Source organism: Hyperolius riggenbachi, chromosome 5 (assembly GCF_040937935.1).
Source record: "Hyperolius riggenbachi isolate aHypRig1 chromosome 5, aHypRig1.pri, whole genome shotgun sequence".
NCBI classification, from domain to species: domain Eukaryota; kingdom Metazoa; phylum Chordata; class Amphibia; order Anura; family Hyperoliidae; genus Hyperolius; species Hyperolius riggenbachi.
This window is the reverse complement of record NC_090650.1, coordinates 323,700,668-323,713,702: the sequence shown is the minus strand read 5'-3', so window position 1 is coordinate 323,713,702 and position 13,035 is coordinate 323,700,668. Positions and strand designations below refer to the sequence as shown.

The 13,035-nt window shown below is 43.1% G+C and overlaps 1 protein-coding gene across 4 annotated transcripts in view; it reads left to right on the top strand.

Moving 5' to 3' along the window:
- The window catches only part of ZNF521 (zinc finger protein 521), a 404,909-nt gene that overhangs the window by 176,121 nt on the left and 215,753 nt on the right, over nt 1–13,035 (top strand). For 3 of the 4 annotated variants that reach the window (XM_068237286.1, XM_068237285.1, XM_068237283.1), the window contains one exon: nt 12,202–12,286. In XM_068237286.1, coding sequence (XP_068093387.1) covers nt 12,202–12,286 — 85 coding nt within the window. The remainder of the gene's footprint in view (nt 1–12,201; nt 12,287–13,035) is intronic. The other variant, XM_068237284.1, reaches the window with a different exon arrangement.

Sequence of the window (13,035 nt, the reverse complement as noted above, 5' to 3'; positions counted from 1 at the left end):
GGTTGAATCCCAGCCAGGGCACTACCTGCATGGAGTTTGTATGTTCTCACCTTGTCGGCGTGGGATTCCTCCATGCACTCCGGTTTCCTCCCAAATCCCAAAAACATACAGATAAGGTAACTGGCTTCCCCCTATATTAGCCCTAAACTATGTTACATACACTACACGATACATACATAGACATATGACTATGGTAGGGATTAGATTGTGAGTCCCTCTGAGGGACAGTCCAGTGACTGTATCCTCTGTACAGTGCTGCAGAAGATGTCGGCGCTATATAAATTCTAAATAATAATATACAGCATTGGGGTCCTACTACATATACTGACAATCTACATCCATGTCACACAATTCAATTCTTGGGTAGAGTTCAAAAGTTTGAACTGAAACAATGCTTCCTATTTGAATAGGCGCTCGTTCCTTCAGTCCGCTCGTCTATCTTCCAGCAGACAAGTATCTCTCTTGCAGTGAAAGAGTTACAGACCCCATAATTCCACCACACATGGTCAGCAGGGAGCTGATGGTTGCTGTGCGCCTTTGCTTCACTGGACCTTGCTTTGATGAGGCGTGACCTAAAGAATATAAAGGGCTTAATTTATTATTTTGTAATTTTCAGTACCACATAAAATGAAGAGTCTGAACGGGAGTAAATTGGAAGCAGCACTGTGCCTGGGGAGTCTCTGCATCACTATGCTTGCTTAGAGGAGAGCGTAAAATCACCACTTACATGTACTACTGCTATAAATATTACATATAGCATATTGCAATAGTCAGTGCAACAAGATGAAATTCGCACAGATACACAGATCATTTTCTTTGACAACTTAATCTTGTGGAGAGCGCGGCAGATTCTATCGCAATAAAAAAAGAAGTAACATCCACATTTGACATTTAAAGGGACACATAGTCATCACTTTCCTAGTTTAATTTTACCACAACATTGTAAAGGTCACATCCTCTGTGAAATATGGGAATTTCATTGAAGTTCATTTTTTCCTATGGCATATCAGTCGAATATGAAAATAATATCAGCCGTGTTATCATAGCTGTTTTTCTTTTAAGTCCTCTGTCACTGCAGGTCAGTCTGGTTGGGCCCCCGGTGGCTTCACTCCTGATGTCAAGTCTTAGCTCATCGTAACCCGCGCACTTTGCTCTTCCTTCCCGGGCCGCGTAGAACAGTATTGGTTGTTTTAATTAAGCCCTTGAAGATTCACTGTACATTTCCACTGTATACAATTTTGTTCAAAATTGATCTGGGCCCTCACCTCAGAAATCCTCTTCTTCTCAGGGATCATATCTTATTGAAAATTCAGGAAAGACGATATTTCCCTATAGATGGTTCAGTATCAAGTGTTGATGGTGTTCTCCGTTCTGTGTAATTGAGGGGAGGAGAAGAAGCTGTTCACTAAATTGATGATTCTTAGATTCCTGTTAGCTCGGCGGGTTAAGCCTCCAGTTACAAGCGTCTATGGATCCTCCGTGCAGTTCATTGAGGTGTGTTCCTAGGCATGCAGGAGGAAGAAACAACCCCTTTCTCAGGCTAGTGCTGTAGGTGGCAGATGTAAGATGTAGCCCTTATATTTAGGTCACTCAGTCAAATGTATTTATGTAGTTTTTGATAAGCCTGTGAATGAGTAAACTATGCAAGCATGGTTGCTAAGTGACATTTTAGTATCACACACAAACAAGGCTGCACTTAATACCCAATAAGGTTAAGTAAAGGCATGTGCCCCAGTTAAAGTAAACCTGAGATGTGGGCTACATACCTGGGGCTTCCTCCAGCCCCCTCCAGTATTATCGCTGCCAGGCTGGCCTCCTCTGCCTTCTCGTTGTTCTGCAATTAGCCCCAGAAAGTCCTCCAGTTGGGGGACAACTGCACATGCACAGCCCAGCCAAGTGCACTTCCTTGTTTCGCTCTCATCGCCGGGAGGTTCCTGTGCCTGCGCAGTAGTACTGCTGTGCTCTCACCTTTCCTCCAGAGACCAGTGCTGTGCTTCCACCTGTCTACCCACCGCCCAGCCTAGTGCCCAGCATCTCCTACATCATGTAGCATGATTGCACGTGACATGAGGAGAGTTAAGTACCAGTACTAGAGGGAGCAGGAGACAGACATGATGGTTGCAAAGACACAGTGCTGGCCTCTGGCGGGGGGTGAGAGCACAGCTTCTGCTGTGCTATGCTCTACATTTACACACTGGGCTGGAGGAGCATAGGAGGGGGTCAGGGACAAACAGTGGCACAAGGGGACATAAGGAGGCACAAAGGGGAACAGAAGGAGTGCACACCACCGTTCGCGTCAAGGCACCCGCTCTTTCTGCTGTCACGCTGACAGTAAAGCATCTGTATGTCGGTCAGGAGCCAATTTTATTTACTCCTGAGCCTGTGATTGCTATGAAAGTCAATAGAAATGTGCATGCAATGTGTGAATTTGCGCTGCAAGATGTACGTTTGCAATTAATTAAAATGCAATTACAAACCTTGCCCTATTCACAGTGAGGCATTGCGGTGTAACTTTATAGAGGCATCTTAACACAGAAAGTCGCAGTGCAAAAATAAGTCTACTGTGTTTCCCCGAAAATAAAACAGCGTCATATAAATGTTTGCACCAAAAGATGTGCTAGGGCTTATTTTCAGGGGATGTTTTATATTTCTATGAACTCACAAGTCCCTGTGCTGTTTGTCCTTCTGCCTTCTCCACTGTCCTGCCTCTTCCTCTGCGGGATCCACCTCTTGTGTACCAGTGTCTTCCTTGTACCTTTAGCATCCTGTGTCTCCCTCTGTACGCATGTCCTTTTCTATCCCATCCTCCTGTGTCCCATATCCTCCGCTGTGTCTTGCGCTGCCCCCCATGTCCTCCTGGTGTCCCTCATGTCCTCCGATGTCCCCCTGCATCCTCCTCTTACCACCTGCTCCATGTCGTGCTGCCCCCCATGTCCTCCGATATCACCCTGCATCCGCTTCTTTCCCCCAGCTTCATGCCGCTGTGTACCTGAGCTTCATCCTATGGGGAAGAAGTATGACAACTTTTGCTCCTGGGCTCCAGTAATAGCACAAGTTGCCATACTTTTTACCCTTACTTCCCCTATGGATTACTTTCGGGGGTAGGGCTTATATTTCCTGCATGCTTGTAATTCTTGCTAGGGCTTACATTCGGGGATGTCTTAATTTTGGGGAAAGAGGGTATGTAACATTCAGAGTGCATCTGGTGCAATGCAATCCAGTGGACTACAGTATCCCAACGTGGAACATGCAGTGTGATACCGCATAATGCGTACGTTAACAGTAGTGGTGAAGCATACTTTTCATTGACTGGCACTGCATGCTTCACTGTATGCAATGCAACAGTCGCATAATGCGCAGTGCAATGTTTTCGTTTTGAGTTTTTGTTTTTACAGTGAATGCACCACAGCTCCCACTGTAAATCTGGAGCTGAGTTTTCCTAGGAATAAGATTCACAGGATTGCAGGGCTATTACTAGCAAAGAGGATCACTCAGATAGAAAAAGCAGACACCTTTTTTATTTTTGACAGGTCCAACTACTCAACAAAACAAAACATCAACATACTCCTGAAATCTTTTATAATGCTGTTTTGTGGTTTATGAACTTTACTGCACTGTATGTCGGAGGCCCGGAAACCAATAAGTCTACATGTTCAGAGACATCAACAGCCCAGCATGAAAAAAATGCAAAAAAAAAAAACCATCATTGCTCTACAGCAAGAACAAACACAGTGCTGGAGACAACTAGTGCTATGGGACAGGCAAAGCGAGGTGAAAATAGGAGACAATGTTTTCACTAAAGGCATTTTCTTGACTTGCATTTGCATGGTAGTAACGTATCAGTGGGTAATTGATGAAAGATTCTTTTCTTTCTTAATGCAAAACAACTGTGGCAGTTTAATAAAAAATGAAACTGAGAATGCCGAATGATAGTAAAGCCTCATCAAGGGTAGGAAGCTACAATCCCGTGCTCAATAGCCACCACTTTAAATGATTGATCATGATGGTTTTGGGTGACAGATTAGGAAGAATTGCTGTGCAGAAATGCCGCTCTCCACAAATTTTACGTAAATGGGAGATTAAGAAGGAGGATCCTTCAGCAAGATGTTTAATAGGTTTACTATAGTTGTAGGTGTTCCTGCTAGTGGAGGGTTAATAAGCCTGGGCAATGATATTATGGGATAAACATATTTAAAGTGACCCTGAGATGGGGCCACAGGAATAAAACATACATATCTGGGGCTTCCTCCAGCCCCCTCCGGCCTGATCACATGCACACTGTCCTCTTTTGTCTTCCTGTTCGCCTGCAATAGGCCCCGGAAAGGCCTCCAATCTGGAGCTAACTGCGCATGCTTGGTTGTGTGCGCATCGCTGGGAGCGCTCTGTGTGCGCAAGTGAGGAACGAGACAGTGGAGCGTGCCTGGATGTGCTAACTGGCCCTGACTGATGGATTTTCTGGGGCCAGTAGCGAGCGAAGGGGCAGTCAGAAGAGGACGACGTGGGATCGATCAGGCTGGAGGGGGCTGGAGAAAGCCCCAGGTGTATATATTTTATTCCTGTGGCCCCATCTCCAGTACACTGTAATACAAATTATTGTGCTGTATAAAGTAACAATATAACAAAGACTTAGGGTAGGAACACGCCAGGCAGAATTGCATATGCATTATCCACGATGTGCTATGGAAAATGCATATGCGATTCTGCCTAGTGTGTTCCTACCCTGAAACTAACAGAATAATTGCAAACTGTTGGCACACCCCAAACTTTTTTTGTCTGTTTTTTTTTTAAACAAAGAAAAATGTATTTCAAGGCATAAACAGATGCACAACAGATATACAATTGTGCCTGGCTTTAAAGAGACACTGTAACATCAAAAAGTTCCCCTGGGGGTACACACCTCGGGAGGGGGAAGCCTCAGGGTCCCAATGAGGCTTCCCACGCCGTCCTCTGTCCCACGGGGGTCTCGCTGCAGCCCTCCGAACAGCAGCCCGACAGATCTGACAGCTTGTTCAATATTTACCTTTCCAGGCTCCAGCAGGGGCGCTGTTGCAGCTTTCGGCTCCGAAGTAGACGGAAATACCCGATCTCAGTCGGGTCCGCTCTACTGCGCAGACGCCGGAGACCTGCGCCTGTGCAGTAGAGCAGACCCGACGGCGATCGGGTATTTCCGCCTATTTCAGAGCCGAGAGCCGCCACAGCGCCTGTGCAGGAGCCGGGAAGGTAAATATTTACATCACCGCTGTTCGGAGGGCTGCAGCGAGACCCCAGAGGGACGGAGGCCGGCGTGGGAAGCCTCATTGGGACCCTGAGGCTTCCCCCTCCCGAGGTGTGTACCCCCAGGGGAACTTTTTGATGTTACAGGTTTTCTTTAATAAGGAACTTATTCAATGACCGTTGCTTTTGTCTACTTATAGGGATTTCATGGAAATGTGACATTATACTATCCCTACACTCACTCCCTTACAAAAAGTAATCAGTTAAAATATGACAGAACCAACAGGATTTGGAATAGTCCATCTCCCCATGGGAGATTGTCAGGGTTTTCCTTTGCTTTCAAAAGCATTTCCTGAATGGCAGTTTAACTACCAAAATAATGTGCGAGTAAGTGGGGAGACTAACTGAGATCTTACTATTTTGGTAGTTAAACTTTGCAACTGCCATTCAGAAAATGATTTTGAAAACAAAGAAAACCCTGAGAATCCCCCATGACAAGATGGACTAGTCCAAAACCTGTCTTTTTTTCAGAATTTTTCTGCTTAGATTTTTCGATATAGTGTTCCTTAACCACCCTGGCGTTCTATTAAGATCGCCAGGGCGGCTGCGGGAGGGTTTTTTTTTAATAAAAAAAAAACTATTTCATGCAGCCAACTGAAAGTTGGCTGCATAAAAGCCCACTAGAGGGCGCTCCGGAGGCGTTCTTCTGATCGCCTCCGGCGGCCAGAAGTAACACGGAAGGCCGCAATGAGCGGCCTTCCGTGTTTCGCTTACCTCGTCGCCATGGCGACGAGCGGAGTGATGTCATGGACGTCAGCCGACGTCCTGACGTCAGCCGCCTCCGATCCAGCCCTTAGCGCTGGCCGGAACTTTTTGTTCCGGCAACGCTGGGCTCAGGCGGCTGGGGGGACCCTCTTTCGCCGCTGCACGCGGCGGATCGCCACGCTGCGGCGGCGATCAGGCAGCACACGCGGCTGGCAAAGTGCCGGCTGTGTGTGCTGCTTTTTATTTGATGAAAATCGGCACAGCAGGGCCAGCCTCCGGCGGTGATGGACGAGCTGAGCTCGTCCATACCGCCCGGCTGGTTAAAGGAAACATCAGACAATTAAGGAACATGAGATCTACTTGTCTGGGGCTTCCTCCAGCCCCTGGAAGCCCCAGTTATGTAAATCTCATGTTCCATATAATTGCCTGATGTTTCATTTAAAGGGATTCTGTAGGGGGGGGGGGGGGGTCTGAGGATAAAAACCGCCACTTACCTGGGGCTTCTATCAGCCCCCTTTAGCAGTAATGTCCCATGCCGTCCTCCTCCGATCCGCCGTTCCCCGCCACTGGCCCCGGTCTAGCGTGGCACGCTGTCCAACTGCAGCTGCGCGCCCGTGGCCGCGGCCTACTCGCTCCCACCCGCGTCATCGGAAGCTTACTGCGCAGGCGCAGTACAAGAAAACTTCGTACTGCACCTGCTCAGTAAGCTTCGGAGGATGCGAACGGCAATGTGCATTATTCGGCTATGTCAGACGAATAATTGCCCGGTGCCGGCGGCGGGGAACGGCGGATCGGAGGAGGACAACGTGAGACATTACTGCTACATGGGGCAGATTGAAGCCCCAGGTAAGTGGCGGTTTTTATCCTCAGGTTCCCCCCATGGAACCCCTTTTAGTACAATCCTGCAGCATCAAATACAGAAGAACCATTGGCTCAGTTGTAATGACATGACACATTTACGGTTTACGTTCTGTGCTTATATATCAAGACATTGCTTACTTATCAAGTCACGTTGCTTGCTTATCAAGTCAAAATTTCATAAAACTTTTTGCTTGTCTTGCAAAGCACTTTTAAACCACGTTACTTGTAATCCAAGGTTTAACTGTACTGGCATCTGTGTGTGGACTAGACTGTGACTGCAGTAATTATATCCTTCATTTGACTAGGATAACATTATAGGAGTGTTCCTTAGGAGTTAGAAAAATATACTGTATTCTCAACACCTGACTTAGTGGATTCACAATTTAGGTATTTGGTACTGTTAACTTCATGAAATCTAGACATGGAAATAATTATTGATAATTTCAGCTGCCTTGGTTGCCATAGCACACCAAAAAGATCCTTAAGAACTCCATTCTCATTATAAAAAAATAAAGGAAATAGAGGGAGAAAATAAACTCTTCCTGCCTTGCACCTGGTTACTATTTTTCCGGTGCCATCATACATGGGGCTTCATTCACTAACCCGTGATAACTCATATCACGGTCGTTTTTGCGCGATCGCAAATTCGCGCCACAATCGCTAGTTTGCAAAAATGATATAGTGTGAACATTCTTGGTTGTGCGTGCAAATCCGTGATCGCGTGCAAGCGCGAAAATGCACGCAAAAAACAGCCGTGATATGAGTTATCACGGTTTAGTGAATCAACCCCATTGTGTCTATGCTGTTTACTGATGTCAAAGGAAGCATTGAAAGAACTTTACGTTTACTTCTGTCACTCTCAGTTCCTGGTCCAGGGTTAGTATCCTTCCAGGGCTAGAAGGTCATGATGCTTTTTTTTGTTCAAGAAAAATGTTTTTAGTCTCCAAGTCCAACTCTTTGGCTTGAAATACTTGTTCTGCTTTTGTGTTTCTGCACCCTGTAATATGTAAATTAACCACTTTACCCCCAGCGGTACGAATTTCTCCGCCCCTTTTTTCCCTCCTAAAAAACCAGGGACGGAGAAATCCGTACCTTCCGCGCTACCGCCGCTGTCCGCGCTCCCGCCGCTCGTGCGCGCGCACCCGCCGCTCGTGCACGCCGCCGCCCGCTCGCCCGGAGATCAATGAACGGGAAAATCTATTCCCGTTCGTTGATCTAGCCCCCGCAATGATCTGCTGCTTCTTTCAGAAACAGCGAGATCATTGTGCGTCTCCCAGCCTCCTACTGCTTCCTGTAAGCGTCCTTCCGGACGCTTACAGGTCGCATGTAAACAAACACTCTGTGGCCATCTTGTGGCCAAATAGTAAACTACACCCTTAAAGCATTTTACATATACAAACATTACATTTACACAATAAATTAACTCATTACCTCCCACACTCCCCAATTTTTTTTTTTTTTTTTTGTAATTAAAAAAAAAAAAAATACAATAAAAAAAAAAACATAAATAGTTACCTTAGGGACTGAACTTTTTAAATATTTATGTCAAGAGGGTATAACACTGTTACTTTATAAACTGCGGGCTTGTAATTAGGGATGGATGCAAAACTGAAAAAAATGCACCTTTATTTCCAAATAAAATATTGTCGCCAAACATTGTGATAGGGACATAATTTAAATGGTTTTATAATCGGGACAAATGGGTTAATACATTTCATGGGTTTTAATTACAGTTGCATGCTTTATTTAAAAACTATAATGGCCGAAAACTGAAAAATAATAATTTTTTCCCACATTTTTTCCTATTTCCCCATTAAAACACATTTAGAATAAAATAATTCTTGGCATAATGTCCCACCTAAAGAAAGCCTAATTGGTGGCAAAAAAAACAAGATATAGTTCATTTCATTGGGATAAGTAATAATAAAGTTATAGACGAATGAATGGAAGGAGCGCTGAAAGGTGAAAATTGCTCTGGTGGTCAGGGGGTAAAACCCCTCAGTGGTGAAGTGGTTAAAATGTTATCCTCCCTGCTAGATGTGGGTGAATATGGTGCCTCTTATTAGATCAAAATGCTACTTTACAGTATATCATTTGCATGGCTTTTTACATGTGTCAGTAGATGGAATGGGGTTAATGTATGATTTACTCACTGAACCTTTTATCAAACACATGGATTCATAAAAAAAAACTCTCATAACACCATTTAAGGGGTGAACTGGAACACCAATAGCAAAACTGCCAGATCATAAGCATTTGGCAATCATCACCGTGGTCTTATAACACCTAGGTGTGCGGTTCAAACCCTTGCCACCTAATTTCTTTTATTGCAAGCCTGTTTTTTTATGTTTGATCATTCTCAACCCACAGATGACTTAGTAATACAGACCTACAACATTCATTTCTGGGGTTTCAGATGACGTTATTGAAAAGGATTTTGGTTGGATTTGGATATAAAGCCTTGAGTCTGTGCTGTTCAAACATTGAATCCAAATTCATGATATTATCTGTGAAATATTTAGGCGATCTAGGCTGCAGGTTAGATCCCAGTAAGAAAAATCACTTCCATGCATTAACAGCACTCACCCTATTTTTTTGTAGAACCTTTTGAAGTTCATGGACAATCCAATAATATTATTTCATCAACAATATAATTCTTGACTAGTTGCAAGGAGTGCAGCTTTTATTTAAACGCTTGTTAACCAAGGTGATCAGTTTTTTTATATCCCTTTGCTTTATGCATATTTTATGAGAGAATTGAATGTATTCTTCATAGCGAGTATTATTGTTTTCCATCTGCAGAAGTTAGATGGGGTTTGCAATGTCCATTCTCATTTGCCAGATGGCCTTTACTGGAAACAGAAGCTTGTGAAGATAGTGTCTGTGTCATTGCTTATGCACTCATCACTCTTCTAGTTTATGGTGTCCTTTATGGTGTCCTTCAATTATTTGATCAACTGTAGACTCCTATAGATGTTTGTCACTTAGTGGATTTATTGGTCAGCCCAAAGCCACAAACAAAAGTATGGTGGGAGCATATGCAATGGCTAGGACATAGTCTGTTCAAGCTCCTTGATCCAGAGAGGGCTATCTGGAAAGTGAGTATCTATAAAATATCTACACTCTGTAATTTATGCTGATAACTGCCTAAAGTAGATTCAGCAATGTAAAGCAATATAGGGGAGGAAGTATGCCCTCAAGCTTACTATCAAGGACAGGGAAAGGGACAAGAGGTAAAACGGTGATGATAATGCATATGGGTGGCAGTAAAGCCTGTTACACACCTTCAGGTTTGGTTGGCTAATCACCGTCTAATTTTACCCCATTTATGTAGTATGAGAGTTTATCTACACAATCTGTTCATAGTATTCAAAATCTGTTGACCCGCATACTACATGGAGGTGATGAAATTGGTCAGTGATTAGCCAATCATAATTGGAAGTGTGTACCAGGATTTAGTCAGATTTGGTAAGAAAAATCAGTAACTGAACGGAGCCTTCTTGGTTAGATCCTATGCTTGCTTGAAGAGGTGATTTTAAAGGTAAAGGGCTTATAATATACTTTTAAACTTGACAGTTGACACGAAAATATTAATGTGACCTATCACTAATGTAGTTCAGGAAAGGAAACTGGAGATGAATGTTAATATTCAGAGTGAGATGAGAAAGTATGTAAAATTCTGAAAGGGAGCAAAGATGATAGAAATCAGATCAGCCATTATCTTGGCAGTGTACCACTGAATGGGCAAAGGGGGGTTAGTAAGACAATTTTAGCAGAAGGGATGTTGCTTTAAATGGCAGCATGAAAATTGCCCATAATGACATCAGAATGTCAGAGGAACAGAGATGGAGAAGCCATGTCAGGAAATGATCCAAAGGGTGATGGATTACTGCAATTAAGATAAATCAAAAATAGATGTGTATAGGATCGAAGTGGTGGGGGAGGGTATGGAGCAAAGGGTCTTAAAGGACAACTGTAATGAGAGGGATATGGCAGCTGCCATATTTATTTTCTTTTAAACAGCACCAGTTGCCGGGCTATCCTGCTGATCATCTGCCTCTAATACTTTAATCTATAGACCCTGAACAAGCATGCAGTAGATCAGGTGTTTCTGACATTATTGTCAAATCTGACATGATTAGCTGCATGCTTGTTTCTGGTGTTTTTCAGACACTACTGCAGCCAAAGAGATCAGCCGGACTGCCAGGCAACGGGTATAGTTTAAAAGGAAATAAATATGACAGCCTACATATTCTTCTAACTTCAGTTAGCCTGTAAATTGAACCAGTGGTGTGAAAGATATGAGGGCTGCCATATTGCTTCTTCATTTTTTTTTTCTATGATTTTAATTGCTACAGAATGACTAATCAATCAGCAGGTTGTTATTATTATTATTATTATTATTATTAGATAAGAAATATGGCAGCTGCCATACCCCCCCCCCCCCCCCCCCCATTCTCTCTGGCTTGTTGTAATAATGTTCATGTCTCACTTGTTTCTTTGTAGTCTAAAAGTGCCCATAAACAGTACCATTTTTTAATCGGATGCGATCTTTCAACGTAATTTTTACTTTCAGAAGTAATCGGAAGGTAATTATCAATTATTCCCATAAGATGGTCGGTTAGGATATTTTCTCTCTTCCTATTCGATCATAAAAAACAACATGTGGGTCGATTACATTTTCTGTTCCAATCCATCATACAATAATTTTGCATCAATTTTCACCACACACTGCTTAGTTTTCTGTTCAATTTGATCATAAAAATTGTGTCCAAAGATCTGATGAAAAAAAGTGTACTGTTCATGTGCACCATAAAACAAATATCAGAAGTGAGACCTGATCACAGTTGCCACCAGCCATTCAGATATTTCAAATGGTCATGTGCTTTTCTGCGAATTTTGCACAATGAACAAATTTCCTCTTCATTAGTCATGAAAAAGAAAACTGAACGGTATGCATATTCGCTAAGCAAGATTAGTTAACTTTAACTTAGCTTTTCACTGATGGCTGAATAGTGTACTGGTTGAATGCTCTGCCTCTGACATGGGAGACCAGGATTCAAACCTCGGCTCCTTCTGTTTATTAAGCCAGCACCTACTCAGTGAGGAGACCTTGAGCAAGACCCCCTAACCATGGTACTGCCTATAGAGCATGACCTGGTGGCTGCAGCTCTGGTGCTTTGAGTGTACTAGGAGAAAAGCGTGATGTAAATGTTCTGCCTCTTGTATTGATGAGTATGTTTGTGCTTTTCTTACTTCCATTTTACTTTAACATTTTTTCCTAGCTCTTGTTTTGTCAGGATTTGTTTTTGTAGCTATTCTTATTCCTTTTGCTAACAAAACATACTTTTTGTTTGACAGAAGAAGACTTACCAGTGCATTAAGTGCCAGATGGTATTCTATAGTGAATGGGATATTCAGGTTCATGTTGCAAACCACATGATTGGTAAGTGCAGATTTAATATACTTCTTGGGGTTTTCTAATTGGTCCTTCAAATACTACTTTGCCAGTTTCTTTTTATGTTTTTATTAGTATTATTATTAAGATTTATATTTTGCTGTATTTGCGTAAATTTATGTTTGTGAGTTTGTCCTCTAAACACAAACTTACTTACTCCACAAATTCATCTTGAGCACCCAACAGTAGTTTGAGTTGCAAAGTAAATAGCATGACAGCAGTTATTAATTATTATATAAACACTTAATAAGCTTTCATAGTAATCTTAAAACTTACTCTTCAAAGAAATTATTTCTAAAATAAGACACCAAAACCGTACAGCTAAGTACACACAGTCAATAACCGTTTCTCATAGGTATCGGGAAACAATACCTAGAGTGAAAGTTCTGTCCATGCGTCCCTAGGCTTCAGACCACCAACGCGTTTTGTTCCTTTGGGGAGGGGAAGCACAACATCAGCGGCGTAGCACATAAAAGAGCGGCTTCTGGGAACAGGGTAAAGAGGGTAACCATGCACTCGGTTACTGTTACTTGAAGATCCAGCATGCCCGATATTTAAACTACCATACACCCATGGGATATCTGTGCATGCTAAATTCTTGGCTAAGACAGACCCAAATGGACACTTCAGTTGGGTTTAGTCCAGCGTGTGTACAAGGCTTTACTTTGCCACACTGGATGACTTCGAAGTGGCTGTTTGAAGTGTAACTATTTGTAACCTACTCTGGCTTCTTATTT